Below are 19,192 nucleotides of genomic sequence, written 5' to 3'. Positions count from 1 at the left end.
GCACTCAGATGACTGGATTAAAAGTAGCAGTATGATTCCGTCATAGTCTATCTATGTGGTTGTAAATGACCTGAGATCTACCTCCCTAGACTATATGAAGAGAGACATTATGGAGCTCTTTGGAATATGTGTCCCAGGCTGATATGAGCATCATTTTACCTTCTCCAAGGATGATGCTGTAATATGTACAGAAGATGACCGACTTTAATAATTGGCTTAGTTTCTGGTGTCATTTTAAAGGGGTGCAATATTTATCAGCATGGGAGGAGATGTTAAACAGATCATACAGCTTTGATGGTCTGCACCTCTGCCCTGTAGGCTTTCAAATATTAGCTAAAACATTGTCCTTCCCCATAGTGTCTTTTTTAGGCAATACCAAACGGAAAGTATTTCTGATATAGCAAATCAAAACCAAGCAAATCTAAAGGTGTTACTGCTAGGAGTCTAGACAAGAGTCAAGCTCTTCTTGTTCTAGAGAATGCCGACATCTGAGCAGTCACTGAGACATGGTTTAAAGTAGTGGACAGTACACTAGCAATGCAAGGCTATCATGCCGTCCATACATTTAGACCAGCTACTACAAAGACAGGGACTAAAGGTTGAGGTGTCTCAATTTACATAAAAAATAAATATACCTTATGGCTGGTCAAGCAGGATGATGCGCCTGAGCTTCTCCATGTTCAAATCATCATACGCCAAATCCCATACCACTTCCCTGTAAGCTATAGGCCCCTCTCTATAACCCCAGAAACCAATAGCATGTATTTTAGCTTCTTGGAAATACTCACCATCCAACCCAATACCATATTCTTGGAGGACTTTAATTACACCAGTATGAACTGGGAATCATATACAACAGCAAACTTGCAGGCACAGAGATCCAGAGATTCCTTGATTTTTTTTATACACAAACTCCCTGGACAAGATTGTCAATATGCTGACCAGGGGCAGAGACAGAGATGGATATGGTCCTTATTAATGTGGGAAAGTGATGCATACCACTTAGTTTAATGTCTTCCCTGGTGAGACTGGACCACAGTACAGTCTTCTTTGAATTAAAAATAATACCCAGATCCCCAGTTATCCCTGGAATGTTCATGAGCTACTCTTAAGGCTAATTTCCAACGATTAAATGATAACCTGCCAAAATTTCAATCCCCATAAACCCTGAAAACAGTGAAATTATGTGGAAGTGTCCATAGAAACTCTATACAGCATGTTAATAGCTACCTAGAGACAGTTTTATCCACCAGGTAGTAGTACAGAACTCACTCAAAAAACAAGGCACCTTGGGCAAATCACAACATCAATGACTGTATAATAGGATCAATAAAAGCATGCAACAATTATAAAGTGTAGCACCCATCAGGATAAAAACACTCTCATGAAACTATATAAGCAACTCAGAGGACAAGTAAAGTCTACGAAAGTTAGAAGTAAATTTTGCCCCACAGGACAAGGACAACCACAGGGCATTCTTTAGCTATGTCTGCAACCTCAGAGGCAATACACAATTGTGTGCTGAGTTCATTGTTAATGGGGCCACCTATACTGAGCCAAAAGATATAGCAAACCTATTGGCAGACAAATTCACCACTAACTTTACCTCTCTCTCTCCCCCTCAACTTCCTCTCAGAAAATACCATAAAAAATAGCTCTTCACTAGAGAATGGGTCCTCATTGCTCTATCTATGGCCAAGGACACTGCATCAGTGGGTCAGACAATATCCCAGGTTGCCTTCTAAATAGCATGAAACATGACCTCTAGAATTGCTTTATAACTGTAGCCTCCAAACAAGCTGTGTGCCTCACTAATGGAGCACAGCAACAGCCATCTCTCTGCACAGAGGTGGGCCATCTACAAGCCTTATAAAATACAGTCTCACTAGTTTCATATGCAAAGCCATTGAAATGTTCATTAATGACATAGTAACCATCCACATACTAGACCCAACCCAATTTGGTTTTGTCAAGGGCAGGTCATTGCCATCTCAACCTGGTGGACGTCTTTGAGATGATCTCCAAAGCAATGCATGAGGGCAAAATGATTCACACAGCCTACCTTGGTCTAGCCAAGGCATTTGATAGAATATCTTACTTAGGCATTGTTGATGAACTCAAGAGTTTAAGGTATAAACCTTTATATCACCCAGTGGAATGCCACCTGGCTCACAAACAGGACCCAAGAAAATAGAATTAGGGAGTCCATCTCTGCAAAGAAGACAGTGGCAAGCAGAGTCTCTCAGATATCGGTCCTAGGGCAACTCTTTTTTGCATTTACTTCTCTGAAGTCAAGATCAATGTCAAAGGCCTCTGTTTGTCCAAATTTGCAGATGATTGCAAATTAGGAGCAGTCATAGAATCCTCCACTGACACTAATGTTCTCCAGGAAGGGCTGACAGACCAATAGCTTGTGTCAGAGCAATGGTCCAAAACTAAATGCCAAGAAATGCAAAATAGTATCCTTTGGGAAGTTATCTATCCCTGCTAACTATTGTATTGACAGCATACCCTTAAGAGTCGACCCAGTAGTGAAGGACTTGGGAACACAAATAGTAATCTAGCCTTTGATCATGACATGTGAACAGTAGTGATGAAATCATTCTACGGTTTGCAACTTATAAATAAAGGTATGGCATCTAGATCCAAGGAGGTCATTGTTCGACATTATTCAGAATTCATCAGTCCTATTCTTGACTACAATGTCCCCTTTGATATGTACCTAACAAGGTACATCCAACAGTTGGAATGTAGACAAGGTTTCCTCACTAAAAGTATGCAGAGCATAAATAACATATCGTATGCAGACTGCCTCAAAGCCCTATCCCTGCATTCTGTCAGGCTGTTGAAGGGAGATCTATGCCTGGCATACAAGGTATTGTCAGACCTCTCCATGACGGACTTCCTACATATGTGCAAAACAAAAAGCAGAGGAATTACTTATTCTGAAGTCTTAAATTGTCAGTGATATAAATTTGACCTGCTGGAGAGACAAGTATGTGTATTTATCCCAGAGACTACCCCTTCTCTGGAACTGGCTCCCCATTCATGTAAATCTGAATTCTTCCCTAACCCAGTTCAAGTACAGTTTGGATAACTGGATGGTGAACAAGAAATCCATCCCTAGTTTGGTACCTATGTCTGTAATGGACAGAGGCAGCCTGTAAATAGTTCATCTGCCAGGCTCTAGCTTGTAAATGGTTCATCTCCTAGGCCCATGCTTACACTTATCAAGGATACCAGAACTTGTCAAAGATTTGGGATGCATGGCTAGGCTTAAAAAGGTCCTAGTGGTTGTTAGCCTAGTATACGCTTATGAAACTATGAACCTATAAAATGCCTTGGCCAGGTGAATATATGCCCTGTGAATCTTAAGACGAATGTCAAAATCCTGTGAAATCCTCTAGAAGATCTTAACCAAATTCATTAGACAGGATTTTTCCTTCACAAAGCTAAACTTTTGCTGGTCAACTCTAAATAGATTTTTGATATCATTGTTTATAAGGTCAGTTATAACATATTCTATGCTTTTGCATATGAGACTTGTCAGGCTTTTGGGGCTATAATTCCTGAGGTCAGTGATACAGCCTTTCTTGTGGACAGACATTACCACTATGGCATAAAAATCATCAAGAACAAAACCTGCAGCTAAATCTATGATAAATATTTTGAGGAGTATCTCAACCAGGACATGCTCAGTACAGTTTATTAAATGACCAAGTACATTGGAAGGCCTCAAGGAAGAGGTGGTCATAGAAAGAATTTTCAGTACATGTTCTTTTACTATAACACGGGGTTTAAAGGTTCCAGGCATATGTGAACACTGGACAAATGTCTCTAGAATAAAATTATCACAGAATTTGCTAGGTAGTATATTGGTAATGTATTTTGGGCCCAAACAGGAGGCACTATTTTGAATAAGTTTAGTTCAATATTGGGTGTTATTCCAGTTTTCTTACACAACTGAAGATGGATTTATAACCATCCTAAGTTTCGGATATCTATGTTCACGGTCTACTTTAATAGGCCTACTACAATTTTTCAAGGTTTTAGTAACATTTTTGATACTATCCTTGACATTGGGGTTATTGGATTTGGTGTATAATTTAAAGAGTTTTTTTTTTCATTTATTGTAAATGTTTTTGATGTTGGAGGACCAGTAAATAGGATTGTTTTGAATTTCTCATCATATTTATTCCAGCTGGGACTGCTTGTTCTATACATTTATCTAACTGGACCTAGGACTCCTTTGTGAATCTACCTCCTGTGTCATGAATGAATTCTGAAATCTTGTCACAGAATTTGATTATATTGATATGTCTGAAATCCTTGAATTACAAGATATTACATGAAGGGCTTTGGAGATTTTTATGACAAAAGTCACTACTTTATTGTCAAACTTAACATAGAAAAAGATGCCATGGAAACAGTACAAAAAAAACAGTATCTGTGTAGAAACAACAATAAGAATATTATGTCCTGTACTGGGTTTGCTAACTATCTGATTCAGGGAGTTTTTGTTTATTAAAAAAAAACCTCTGTAAATATCCTACAATGAAGGTATAGGTGCTCCAGTTTATTGAGGGGTAGTTAATCTTTCGATATATAGGAATTCTTCTTTATAGGCAGTTTACTGAGTACATTTAAGAATTTTACATGATTATCAGAGACAATAGAGGGTGTCCTATAATAGGCAATATGTTGACAATACGTACTGTTTAAGATGATTCAGAGTTCTAAGAATTCCATTTGTGAGTCTCTGGAAACCTGTCTAAAGGTGATGCGATACTTAACAAATATGGATATGGCAATACGATTTCCAATGAACCTGAAGGCACAAAACCCAGGTATGGAGGGACAACTTTCTTTAAATTTAAACTAGTGCATCGGCAACTACAAATATTGATGTGTAATAAATGCAGAAGAGCCTCTAAATCAAGTGATTTGTTGTTAAGACTTCTGGCATTGAGCGGTGACACTTTGATGTTATCCAGTTTGGGCTTAAGGTATGTTTGTTCTTTTGTAATATGTATTAGCTAAACTCTGCCTTAAAAGATATATTTGGGGCAAACAGAGGGTTTAAGCCAGTATATGGAAGCCTTGGATGAAGAGGTACAGGTCATTTTCTGCAAAGCAAGTTGGGCCATCAAACAACTTGTTCCATGTTGACACATACTTGATTCTTCCTGGAATGACACCATCAGTTTAACCAGTTGTGGAAGTCAATGTTCTTTTCACAGGTATATTAGCACTAGGTAATTAGTCTCTAAGCCATTACAAGCCTAACTATAAATCCCATATTCATAAGCTGCCTCCAGCCTCAAGGAGGATGAGAAAAGACAGATTGGGGAGAATGTGATGCTGTCCACTCAATTATCTAAGATCAGCTTGAAGGTGGTAAGGGTACCAGTTTGATTAATGTGCTGTGGACATTTGTTTCAGAGGAGAGGTATATGTTGGGATATAAATCTTTTACATCAATATGTCAACATGTTTTATTTTCTGGTAATGAAGGTTTAGTTGCTTTAACTGGTCATTTGGGGTACCCAGTTCAAAGAACCAAACCTTTCTTTGTCGTTAGGCATCATTCTTGGAGAAGTAGGGATTTCACTGAGGGACATTATTTTGCCTGCATTTGTCACATGCATGGAGAGTTCTAGTATGTCTATGTATATCCCTCATGATTTTGCATCCTAAGTCATTCACTCCCACATGAACAACCACCATACCGTAATTATAATTGTCAGGTGAAAGGGTCTTGAAAAGCTGTTGTGTTGTCAGAGATCTTGACACTTGAAAGATGACTCACCAGTACCCTATCTTTGTCTAGCGTAGTGAGTAATGACTCTGGGAGACTAATATTAGACTAAACCGATATGAAAAAGTTTTATTACTACAATAGTTTAGGGGAAGAGATTTGAATTGAGTTGACTCTGGTAACTCTTTGCTATAGGTATCCACAAAGAATAGATGCTGGATTTATTCCGAGACTTAGTCTTCCTAGATCTTGGATGGTTTGATAAAGATTTTTTAACACCCTCAGCATAAGATATTTTACTTTCAGTCTTCTTTGATTGTGGTGGAAGGCTGCATTGCTCACAGCCCATGTTTTTCTTTTGTCAGAGGAAGCCTCCATATTAGTTAAATATTTGTATCTCTGTCACTCTGGTGGTTTACAAGGATAAAGCATTAGCAATGACCAGGGTGACCTGAGTTCGATTAGCAGCTCGGGCAACTGACAAATTGGGAGTGACGGATGGGCATTGCAATCATGTAGGTGAGGGCAGTGACATTTGCATCTCTTGGGACAATCCTTTGTGGAGACCAAAGACATTGTGTGATATGATGCAGAGCCAAAAGAGGTGGACAGTAAACATGGCTAAGCTGCTGTGACACCAGGGTTATACACCACAATGTCCCCACCACACTCTTGTTCATTGGATGCAACTACAGGAGTCAAGAGGTAGAGGTCATATGAAACCCCTCGATTGATTGAATGACAGCATACACCCACCAGGAAGCCTTAAAATCCACACCTTCTCTGGCAAAAAATTGGTACTGGACATGGGATGAATTGGAGCAGTTATAGCCCAGACGCTATCAGGATGAAGTAAAGGGACCAAAAAAAATTATTTTCACTTCTCACAGACAGAATTATTTGTGCTAAGTAAGCGCTCATTATCTGTGAGCATAAGGCAGTTACTACAAGGCCTGAGGATATCAGATGATGAGTTAGCAACAAAACAGCAACATGTGGGTCAGCCTTCCATTTTTGTGCAGTGATATGGGGAATTAAATTATGAAAATCAGAATAAATTATAGTTCATTATAAGCGTTAAGTTATGAAGGGACATAAATAAGTGGGTACTCTATGTAGAGATACAAAAACTAACCAGAATAACTATGTAGGTAAATGAGGTGACTTAATGAGGAAATCAGCAAACAAAATGAAATGAAGTCCCACATTAAAGGCTGACCATCAAAAATACATAAAATGAAGTAGAACAAAAGACCGTCAAACCACCAGGCTGTATAACAACTTTTAATAAAATAATAAAACAAAACAACAGGACACAACAGGACACAACAGATTTATACTTATAAGAAAGGTACATATAAGTGGAAGGGCTGTAAGGCCTGCTCTTACATCTTAATAATAGATTCCTTTACACATCCTGTCACGATGATTTATTACATGAACCAGTATGTAACGTTGTATATGTAGCAAAGTGTCAATCATGCATTTCCTTCTATGTAGGAAAAACAAACTGTATGTTTAAACAAAGAATATTGAAAAACTTATCAGATATTAGGTTAGAACAGTCGTATAATGGTTTGTTTCAACATATTAATGAAAACCCTGGACATAGTTTTAAGTTTTCAGTGTTGCAGATCATGAAAAATAGCATTAGAGGTGGGGACAGTTAATTACACTGAATTTAATGAGACTAAGTGGATTATAGAATTATAAGCGCATAGAGCCCCAGGCTTGAATGGGTTAATTCCCTTGAAGCCAGCTTTAAAATGGAGGAGGGTACATTATTGAATTTTGATTGGTCTCCACTTCATTTAAATACTGTGATGTAATGTAGATTTTTATCTGAAGAAGAGTACATACCCAAAAGCGCTAATCTTATTTACTGATACATCATTTTACTGCTACTTTGTTTTACTATTTTATTAAAAGTTGTTACACAGCCTGGTGGTTTGACTGTCTTTTGTTCTACTCGACTTAATGAGGAAAGCACACTCTAAGTTATTAAAATAACTAAAAAGTTAAGTAGATTAGTTTTAGGTAGTTCTCACGGGTTGTCCTGCTTTGTACAAACAATGAGTGCCTGCTGGTTAAGATAGTAAGTGTGAGCTTATGAGTCGCACAGAGCAGTTACAAGCTTCTTAGAGGACTAGACAGTAACCAAGTGCACCAGGAGCACACTGCAGCTCCCCTCACAGCTACTGGTAGATGCAGGTCCCCAATGACATTGACTAAAACAGGTCTGGAAGAAGGAGGTGACAAGATTACAGATGTAGGCCAAGACACCTGAGTCTATAACAGTGATGGCAAACCTCACTGTAAGCCATGCCAAAAGCTCCTGACAAAATAATTCAGTGCACTTCATATGAGCAATGAATGCAAAAGTAGTGTCTTTGGTAAATTGGGTGTTGGTAATCGCTGGTGCATCACCCAAAATGTAGTGATGTGTGTCACCTTTGACACATATGTCATAGGTTCGCCATCACTGGTCTAAGGGCAATTGGCGATGACATTGAACTAAGCACAGGAACATGCTAAATCACACTTTAAAACCCCTGCAAAACTGCAAATGGAAGCTCAATAGAACACACTGACCAACAGCAACACTCTAGGAATTTCACTTCAGCAGCAGACAAACCTAGATAGTCTGTTCTTGCTTTTCGTAGAACTAGTCTGTTTTTCTATTTTAATTCTTAGCCTAAACATCCAACAGGATACTAACAAACCAGGCCTTTCAATAACATCACTTTGCAGAGTTAATCTTCATCAGGGAAAAAAACAGACTTTTTTCTGTATTTCTGTAAAATTATCTATAATCTATAAAAAAAAATAACATCTTACCTCCTCAAGGACATCAGCAAGCTTGCTAATTATCTCCTCAGGAAGGATTTGGAATGTAGGAACACTGTAATACATAAAGAGAAAATGGAGTGTGAAAATGTGTCATTACTGATTAATTTTATAGTATTCTGTTTCCTTGTATCAAGCATGTAAGCCTACTTGGTATGCGTTATGCCAACAGTTGAAAAGAGACAGAGAGATAAAAACAGATTTTCACTCTTACTGACCAGTAAAATTCTGCTTAACAGAGATAATTTGTTTAAAGGGCAGTTTCAAAGCACTTAAGGGTTAAGATAGTTTGAAATACTTTCGTTAAATTAGTAAAGAACACTGCAAAACTAGAATATTTGTAGAAATAATGACCTGCCTTTGAATAAATTACATCATGTTAAATGCAGAACATAAGAATATCGTATAAATTGATTTAGAGTAACAAAAGACATGGCAGGAAGCAGCAATGTATCTGAATTGACCACAGTTATGTCCATCTTAACAGAATTTGTCTTTATAACCTCAATAACACCGAACATCACCTATAGACAGAAATATACAAAAAGTGTTCAGTCTAAGTATGTCAGTCATAATATTTCTAGATTTTCATTTCAATGAAATATGTGCATCAATTCACATTTCATCACAGTATACAGAATGGAGAATCAAAACTTTACATTCCTTGCAGACCCCACGTGTGCACCCATCTCAGAGCTTTGATAAGGCAGGAGACACCCATTAGGAGTATTGTAACCTCATTTCCATAAATGGACAAATCAACAAGGTGTCTCTTTCACACACACAGTCTTGTTTTCTCTGTCTCTTTCACATCACACATACACACATGTAAACATATGTATCACTTGTAAGATTTATATCTATATTTTATATTGTCAGTGCTGCGCATCAGTTAAATGGCACCCAGAATCAGCTGCAACTGCTGCTGCTGATGGAAATGTTTTATTTATCTTTATTTTTTTTTCATTACCACTTTTCATTTTATCTGAATGAACATTTTACGGAACTGGTTTGCTGCTCCCTCCCTTCTCTTAACTCCAAACTGCTTCAGCACTGTTAAACTGCTACTAAGGAAGACATAGCATATATTTTACTGAGTTCAGTAAAACATTATAAGTTTAATACAGGCTCAAAGGAAGACAAACTAGGACAGCATATGTCATTGTTGGTATAACTGTTTAAGGTCTAAAAAAATTAAAGAATTTTAATCACATCAGTGAAAGTGGCTCAGCAGGTAGCATTTACCTTTGGTGGTGCAAGATCAGAAGGTTGTGGGTTCTATTCCTAGTCCAGGTTACTTGGACTCATTTCCCATTACTGACCCTGTAGTGCAACATGTGGAGAGCACTACACTCATGAGTGCGCCACCCGTTGCATGAGACATTAAACCATGCCCCATATTACTGAGTTAGTGGCAGCTCATTTGAATGTAAAAGATACAATGGCACTTATTGAGAAGAGTAGAGAAAGTTTCTGAGTGCCCTGACTAAATTTCCTTTTGACAATATTTATTCCATTTCAGGTCTTCACTGAAACGAGTTCACTGGCATAGTGGGACTAACCTGCTCAAAAAAGCATAACTAAATTAAATAACAAATGTGCCTAACAGCCAAGTGTTTAGGCAACCAGACAATTTGATTTGGTAAAGTCACAGTGTTTATATTTACATGTCACTAGACGTTATGGGTATGGCTAAAGTAAAGTCAAATGGCATAAGAAAGCATCGCTCAGCATTGGTCAGCCTACAAGCTGAAGGAAATGCACTGCTGCTTCCAGAAAATGGCAAAGCATTTCCAGTGATGACAGTAATAAGATGACAAGGTCTCATGTCAACTCAACAGTTCCTATGACATTATAAATCATCTGTTTTAAGCTTGTGTTGACTTTTTTTACTACTGTAAGTGAAAGGAAGAAAATAAATGAAATATCATTCGTCTGCTATAAGCATTTTCTTGGCAAATGCCAAATCCTCTCAAACTTTGTCTCTATCACATACAGGAAGAATGCTTTACTGTGACCCAAATGACCTGAGTTTGAGTAGCAGCTTAGTTGGTAGAGAAGTTTGGTGGGGAGGATAGAAATGAGTGGAAATTTCAAAGTAACCCATACTTGGGAATTGGAGTTGGCTGTGACTGCCACTTTGTTGACATTAATCTAAAATGCAGTGTAAACCAGGTGTATGCAAGTACAAGGCATATGTAAACAGCAGTCAGGCCATGACAGAGATGTGTCAGCCAAGACGTATATGATATAGCCAGAGCTTTGTTTGCACAGTATTGAATCAATATGTAGGCCAGCAACATGAGCTGCACCCTTCATTCATTGTGCAAATCAAGATTTAGGGCTTAGTAAAAGCACACCAACAGCAGCCTGGATGATAACTTTCCTGTGCCAGCTCCTATCCAGTGTGGGGATAGTGGTGGGGGCGAGTGTACCAAATGGTTCTCACTCCACTGAGAGAAAAACAACCTAATTAGTTAAGGAATGCAGCTTCATGGCAGGAAACTGAGACAAAAAGGATATTAAAATCTAATCAAGCCCACTTACACATGGCTCATCTCTGAATGCCATACTCCAAGATTACCAAACCAGCTCATCCCGGAATGCCATACTCCAAGATTACCAAACCAGCTCATCTCGGAATGCCATACTCCAAGATTACCAAACCAGCTCATCTCGGAATGCCATACTCCAAGATTACCAAACCAGCTCATCTCGGAATGCCATACTCCAAGATTACCAAACCAGCTCATCTCGGAATGCCATACTCCAAGATTACCAAACCAGCTCATCTCGGAATGCCATACTCCAAAATTACTAAAATAGTCCAGATGTAAAGAAAGCCAGCATATCTCAACCCCTAAGTTCCTAGAGCGTAGCAGACTATTTTTTAATTTATCTTCATTTAAACTTTTTTAAAAACTGACTCTTAGAAAGCTGTTGTGAAACTATGATAAAGGGTGTCAGGTAACAAAGCTAGAAATACATTACTGCAATAAAATCTGATCTGGATGGATCAAAAATATAATTCCATTAAAAAAGAGACAGCCTGTCAGCTCCATCTTCAGAATGTGAAAAGCTGCTACATAGGGGACCTTAAAAAGTGACAAAAGAAACAGAAAAGGGTTCGTTGAGCTAAATGGACAAGTAAAGTGAAGAAATACTGTTTTCATTTATGTATTTGCTAGCCAGGTAAACTCATTACTAAAGAGTCCCTTTTCAGGGATGACACAGGAATACTGTCTGAGTAACCTGCTCAAAAGGCACACAATAGGCAGTGGAGGTGGCAGGATTCAAACCCTGTTCTTCTGACTATCGTAAACAGTTTGTTAGCTCAAAGCCCTAAGCATCACACAACTCTAAGTCATTTTCCAAACAACTATGAAGCTCTACTAACTCTACAAACTAAATGTTATCCTCAGTGCTTTATCAGAAAATGAAGAAGTTAAGGAAGGTCTGACAGTTAGTGCAAGGGATTAAGGCTCAAAAGTTTTAATGAGCTACTGCCTGATGTCAAGGATACAAGGTTTGATGTTTTCAATCTCCAACTGCCTACTACGTAACTTTGAGCCACTTAACCTGACGATACCCCAACTAAATATACTAACGCTGAGATCACACTACTGTGCTGGTAAGGGGCAAAAGGTCAACATGCTGGCCAAGAAGTTACTTACCTGTAGTTTAATGTCAGTGTTCCAAGCAGTCGGTCTTCTGGGGTTTTTTTTTTTTTTTTTTTTTTTGTCTTGATCTTTTGAAAGTTGGGTAAGTGAGCTTTTGGGTTTTAGATGGGGACCCACATATATATATATATGGGTCTTAGGTTTTTATATGTACCCCTCAAAGACTTTGTTGGCTTTCACAATATTCCAGTGAGTATGTAGTTTCGTATTGTACTTTGAATTAAGTATCATGCATTCTGCTTTGAAAGAACAGCTAAGACAGCCACAATTAAATGTACAACTAATCCCAGCATGAATGCCTTTCTAAAATTGCTAACTGTTGAAAGAAAAAAAAAAACTCTGAAAAAACCCCATTAGTCTAAAAAATATATACCTTTCACTCATGAAGGTGGATAGCAGGCAAACACAAACAATAAGGAACAGAGATGAATCTGTTTCCACCACCATGGCTGTTTAAAACTATTTTATTGAACAAAAAACTAGTAAAATGCTGTCAAAATAAAATGCTGTTAAAATGAATCTCAAAGTCCCTTTACAACGACAAGCGCTTTCGACAATTCTTCATCAGATCGTAAAAAGCCGGGACATAGTACATTATTAATAAAAAGCTTCAACCTATCAGAATCCATTAATTGTGCTTCCCACTTTCATTTTATGACTCATATCCAATCTAAATACTGAGAGGAAGACACACCTCTCTTTTATCCAGTCATTGGTCTCTTGCTTTCAGTATGAGTCTGAGTCAAAGTATCGTATTTAGACCTGGTGGTGGTCAGCCCGTAAATTAACAATCCATTTTATCTCTTTTCTTTCAGTTTTATTTGTGACATCACCTTGCTTTCTCCCTAAATAAATATTTTCTACTACTTTGAAGCAGAAAGAATGTATGGGAAACTGTAGGATATGTGTAGCCAAGGCATTGTGATTATCCATAGCCCGTATGTCACGAAGGTGTCTTTGAATCCTAAGTTTAAACATTTGGTTGGCTTTACTGACATAAAAAGCTGAGCAGAGCTTGCAGGTTGCTAAGTATACTAAATGCTGGGTGGTACAGGTAGCTTTACAAGAAAATCGATATCCGTGGCCTGAAAGTAGCACCCCTAGAAACTTACTCACGTTCAGCTTCCAACGAGTCGCCACTTCACTTATCCATACCTTGATCAAAAATTTAAAACCCACTACACTTTCTGCTAATCAGCTCCCTGCCGAGTACCTACAAAAATCAGCTGATGCTATTGCTTACCCCGTCTCAATACTAATCAATCGAACCATAGCAGAAGCTAAAATTCCCACCATCTGGAAAATATCCTATGTAATCCCACTTCACAAAAGAGGCAGCTCTACTGAATTCTCCAATTATAGGCCAATAGCTATACTCTCTCCACTTGCAAAGATTATGGAAAAATGTATTCACAGACAACTCATGCACCACCTAATCCAAAATCGCCTTATGGCACACATTCAGCATGGCTTCCGTCCTCATCACAGCACTACTTCAGCCCTCCTAGCCTTTACTAACACCATAAACCATAATCGCAACAATAATTATATATCCTCAGCCCTCTTTTTGGATCTTTTCAAGGCATTCGATATGGTTGATCACCAACTTTTAATCCACACCCTGCAAACATTCTGTCTAGATACTGGAGCCCTCCAATGGTTTCAATCCCACCTGAATGGTCGACAGCAGGCTGTCCTCTGGCAGAACAAACTCTCTAACCTTCTACCTAACACCCTTGGAGTACCACAAGGCTCTATACTAGGGCCCTTGCTGTTCTCCATCTTCATTAACAACCTTTATACTGTCATCCCAAAAGTCAGCGGTATCCAATATGCTGATGACTCTACTCTGATTTGCTCAGCCACATCTCCAGTAGAGTTATGGTCAGCTACACAGACCACCTTTAATACAATAGAAAACTGGCTTTCTGAACATCGTCTGATCCTAAATCCCCCCAAAAAACTAAAATGCTGTTATTTTCACCAACACGTAGGTCTACCGCTTTCACCTTTACCATAAAATCAAATGATGGCACAATAATCTCCCCTGACACATCTACAAAACTATTAGGTGTCATCATAGACAATAATCTAAAATTTGACCTACATGTTAACCAAACTATCAAAACCATCAATAAAAAACTAGGGTCACTTTACAGAATAAAAGCCTTCCTAACCCCTCCAGCTAAAATTGCTATAGCTCGCTCTCACCTTCTTTCAACCCTTCTGTATGCATTACCTCTACTCTCAAATTTAAACAAGACTGTCCTTAACAAACTCTCAATTTGCTACAACCACATTGCCAGGTTTGCCACTGGGCTGCCTTTTAGGACGCATCATTGCATCAATCTAAATCAGCTTGGGTGGCTTGAACTACCCAGCCTAATCCAGTATAACCAACTGATTACGGCCTATAAAATCCTCTATAATCCGGACAATACTCCTGCACTTAAAAATATTATCAACCCCTATAACAATCCTAGACCACTTCAATCCTCTAACAAATTACTAATTCAGACTAGCAAAATTAATAACATAGCCGGTGATTCTCTCTTTGCAAACTCTGTAAGTAGATCCTGAAACTCTCTTCCAGCTGATATTACCTTACTTTCCACCTTAGGTCAATTTAAAACTATACTCAGACAACATTTGTCACTTAACTGGCTATGTCAATGTATCTAGCCTGGCTAACTCTTTCTAGAATATGTAAAAATCTGTTAACCAGTTTACTGTGTAATTTAATTTAATCCTGATTTGTGCTCAGGATTAACTGTAACCTGTGGAACTTGTTTAACTTGCTTACTTATGTAATCTCTGTAAATAGTCTGTTTGTAATATGTAATGCTGGTATTATGTAATGCTGTATTTGCTTACCCTTTGAGCTTTTCTCCCCGGGCCTCGGCTGAAAATGGACATGCATCCAGTCGGACTATCCCGGTCAACAAATGTAAAATAAAAAAATAAAAATATGTCCCTGTTGAAGTACCACATTTTCTAAAAAGAATATAGTGGTGGAAAGATCCTTTCCAGTATCACCCAACAGATAGGTGGTTAAAACTTCTCTTTACTCATAAATATTACTTTACAGGCATCTGAATGCTTCTTGGATAATGTGTTAACACTTGGAAAAACATACAGTGATTTCCATTGTTCAGAGGGGGGTGTTCTTCATAATATGTCCACTTTCAGGGTTAGTGCCAGTGGTCCAGCACCGATCACTACTGGGGGCATGGTCTACAATGCTGCATGGTATAGCACTCAATCTTTAATCTCTAAAATGAGGAACACTAGTTCTCATAATGTGGAACAAATGGTCCAAATGTGGAACACATAGTAATTGCTTACTAACAACTTCAACTAGGAAGGTCATAAGATGGTTAAAATATGTTGGTTTTACACACAAAAGAGATGTCTTGATAAATTCATATGATTAATTTATATTTACCATGGATGTCAGTTAAAAAATTCCCAACAATGAATATATAACAGATTGTTTCAATGAAGAACTTTGAGGAAAATGAACTTTTTAAGACTCCAAATGAAGTACACTTGAGAGTTATGCCACCTTGCCAAGCAAGTTTTACCTGTTTCCAAAGATGTAACAGCTATGTTTAATTTGTATCTAATGAAACATAATAAATCTGTCTCAAAAATATTAAAAATAAGTACAGCAAACTGTTCTTGAAAAGGCAAAATCAAGTCTGTTTAAAAAATAAAAAAGCCTTGTGCCTTAATCAATTACATTCTGCACTATGGCTATTTTTCTTTATTAGAAATCAAATTATTTAATTGAAGTTTTATAGCATTTATGCTTCTCTATAATGCTTCTCTAGCTACCTATCTCAAAAACAATAGTGTATACAATGGCAAGGCTCCCTCTCACAATATTTGCCTAATAAAACAGGGGTCCCACATGGCTCCATCCTTGGTCCCCTTCTTTTCAACATTTTCATAAATAACTTCCATACCTCTTCTTGCCAAGGTACTATTATCCAATGCACAGCTGACTCAACTATCATTTCCTCATCAAAGAATTTAACACACCTTACACATATAACCCAAACAGTCTTCTCATCCATTCAAGCATGGCTCAATAATGCACAACTCTTACTAAACCCAAACAAAACCAAACTACTTCTCTTTACACCAAAATCATACTCCACCAACTTTAAAATACATTCCGTTAATAAAACAGAAATTTAAGTGGTCCCACATGATAAACTTCTAGGGATAACAATGGACAATAAACTAACCTTTGACCTGCATACTCATAATACCACCAGAAAGACACACCAAAAGTTAGGAATACTATATTGACAAAAAATTTTATGGACTCAGACGCAAAAAGAACACTGACCACCACTTACCTATTACCTTCTTTACTATACGGTGTACCTACACTAACCAGTCACCAAACTACACTAACAAATAAGCTGGAATCTTGTTACAATAAAATTGCCAAATTTGCAACAGTATTACCATTCCACAAACATCACTGTGCTACTCTTACCTCCCTTAACTGGCTCACACTACCCCAGCAGCTAAGGTACCAACAACTAACTATGGCCCACAAAGTCATCTATAACTCAGAAATATGTCCCTCCATAAATTCTTTGCTCCATATCTACATACCCAGTCAAACTATTCACTCAGAAGATAAGCAACTATTAGCTCTATATCAACCAAACAAAACTGCTGGGCAATCTCTTTACTCCTATGCTGCAGCTAACCTATGGAGTGAGCTACCTTCAGACATAAAAACTACCTTAAATCTCAAGAAATATAAATTTATGAAATTTCTACTCAAGCCAAGCAGCTGTCTCTGCTCAAAACCAAACTGATTACTAATCATTTAATAATAACTCTGTCACTCCACCTTCTCCCCCTTTCCTCCCTTTTCTCCTCTCCTTCAACTCCATTCACCAATCTCTGCTGTCCACCTTCTCCAATTTCTCCTACCTACCTTTGTCTAACTTACTACACTCACAACACTCATATATTCCTACTATAAATTTCTTCACTTACCCCATGGACCCACATAATGTCTTACCCTACTCTATTATATCCATACCTCTCAACCTCTTAGAGCAAGAAATCTGGACAAAGCCATAAATAAAAGTGGGACAAGGGCCCAAAAATAGGGACAATTTTTAATTATTACTCTTACAAGCTTAGAAAGTTGATAGAGTAACGGGTTTTGCATTAGCATGGATTTTCTGAAGGGGCATGAAGTCTGAAACTCAAATGTCTCTCATTATTTTTTAACTTCTTTAATGTAATTTGCCAGAAAACCACAGTTTTATGAAAAACAGACCAAAAATATAAGGCCAAAATCTGGACGTTCTGCAAAAACCTGTACAGTTGAGAGGTATGATCTAATCTTGAACCTCTACTGTATAACTACCCACCTCCCACTGAATATGTAACACATTTTCTACTCCCTTCCAGCTACTTCTCACTAACAATACATATCTTTTTTGATGAACACTCTTGCCTCCTTACTACATCTTCTTGATGTATATGTGTATATACAATGACGTAGCTATGGGGGGGTCAAGAGGAGTGGTCCACCATAGACTGCACTTTTTTTTTTTTTTACTTCACTGGCCAAGAGACTTTCACATTTACTGACATTTTTCTTTAAGAACGTGCATCATGTCTGAGATGTCCAGTTCTTCTTTTCAGTGTGCAGTTGCAGTTTTAAACAGAAATTGATCCCTTCCTTTAACGTTCACAGAAATGTGCTGAATATAGTAATTATGTCATTCCCTTCCTTTAATATTCACTGGAGTGTGTGTGTGTGTGTGTGTGTGTGTGTGTGTGTGTGTGTGTGTGTGTGTGTGTGTGTGTGTGTGTGTGTGTGTAAAATTCCCAAGTTAGGGATACCTGGTGGTTAGTGTTACTCAGGCTCAAACCCTGTACATTAGGTACAAGACCCTGAATTCTATACCACTACCACCACATGTGATTCAAGAAATTGAGTCGATAGCTCTCAAATGTCCAGACTTTCACAGAAAGTCTGTAATTTTTGGCTCATATTTTTGGTCAGTTCTCTTAAAATGTGTTGTTTTCTGGCAAATCAGTGAGGACTGAGTTCACTAAATAATGACAGCCATTTAAATTTTAGTCTTCCTAGCTTTCAGGAAATGCATGGTAACACAAAACATTTTATTCTAGCAACTTTCTAAGATTATACAAACGATGTTTAAAATGTGTCCCTAGTTTTGGGCCTTTGACTCCCCCCCAATAAATTTTGTCTTTTTCCAGGTTTCTTGGGATGCAAAGTTGAGAGATATAGTTGATGTCAAATGCATTTTACAAGGAGCAGAGAGCTTCAGGGGAAGAGAAGTTTAGTACTGCTTATGCCAAGTGTGTTTGCAATGTGCAACTGTTGTTTAGCAAATTATATCACTATTGTGCTAAACTATTTAAAAGCATTGTTAGTAGCACAACATGCAGTATACCTACTTTTGATGCAGAAGGCTGTGGGTTCTACTCCAACAGTATGAAGATGGATTGCTGATACTGTACTGTGTTGTACTTTAAAGGGGGTGGGTGCTGCTTTCCTGAGAATGTCCTCCTTTGGAGGAGATACCTAGTAACTGTGAACCTGCAATCAGTTTGCCATCCATTCCCTATTGCAATACTAACAGCTTATCATTTTTTAATATAACACAGGCAATTTATTCTTCAAGGGCAACAGGTACTTTATTTGTTGATGAAACAATGAAATATAAAATTGTTTGCTAGCAGCAACCTTTTCATTAGTTACAAAGCCCTTTAATGTGGAATTATTTAAATGATGTTTACGTCTGCAGAGATTGTGCATATTTACTGATACTGGTGGATTGTAATGACAGAAGTCTGAGTAGATTTTTATGATGGAAATGTTCTGAATTGGGCAGTT

At 37.9% G+C, this 19,192-nt stretch overlaps 1 protein-coding gene across 1 annotated transcript in view; it reads right to left on the bottom strand.

Moving 5' to 3' along the window:
• PRKG1 (protein kinase cGMP-dependent 1) overlaps positions 1-19,192 on the bottom strand; it is a 3,380,995-nt gene that overhangs the window by 972,813 nt on the left and 2,388,990 nt on the right. Inside the window, exon 5 of the mRNA XM_044056419.1 lies at positions 8,597-8,660. Coding sequence (XP_043912354.1) covers positions 8,597-8,660 — 64 coding nt within the window. The remainder of the gene's footprint in view (positions 1-8,596; positions 8,661-19,192) is intronic.

The sequence above is a fragment of the Protopterus annectens genome, chromosome 14.part0 (genome assembly GCF_019279795.1).
Source record: "Protopterus annectens isolate FY-2018-M chromosome 14.part0, PAN1.0, whole genome shotgun sequence".
In the NCBI taxonomy this organism is placed as follows: domain Eukaryota; kingdom Metazoa; phylum Chordata; order Ceratodontiformes; family Protopteridae; genus Protopterus; species Protopterus annectens.
This window is presented reverse-complemented; position numbering and strand designations above follow the sequence as displayed.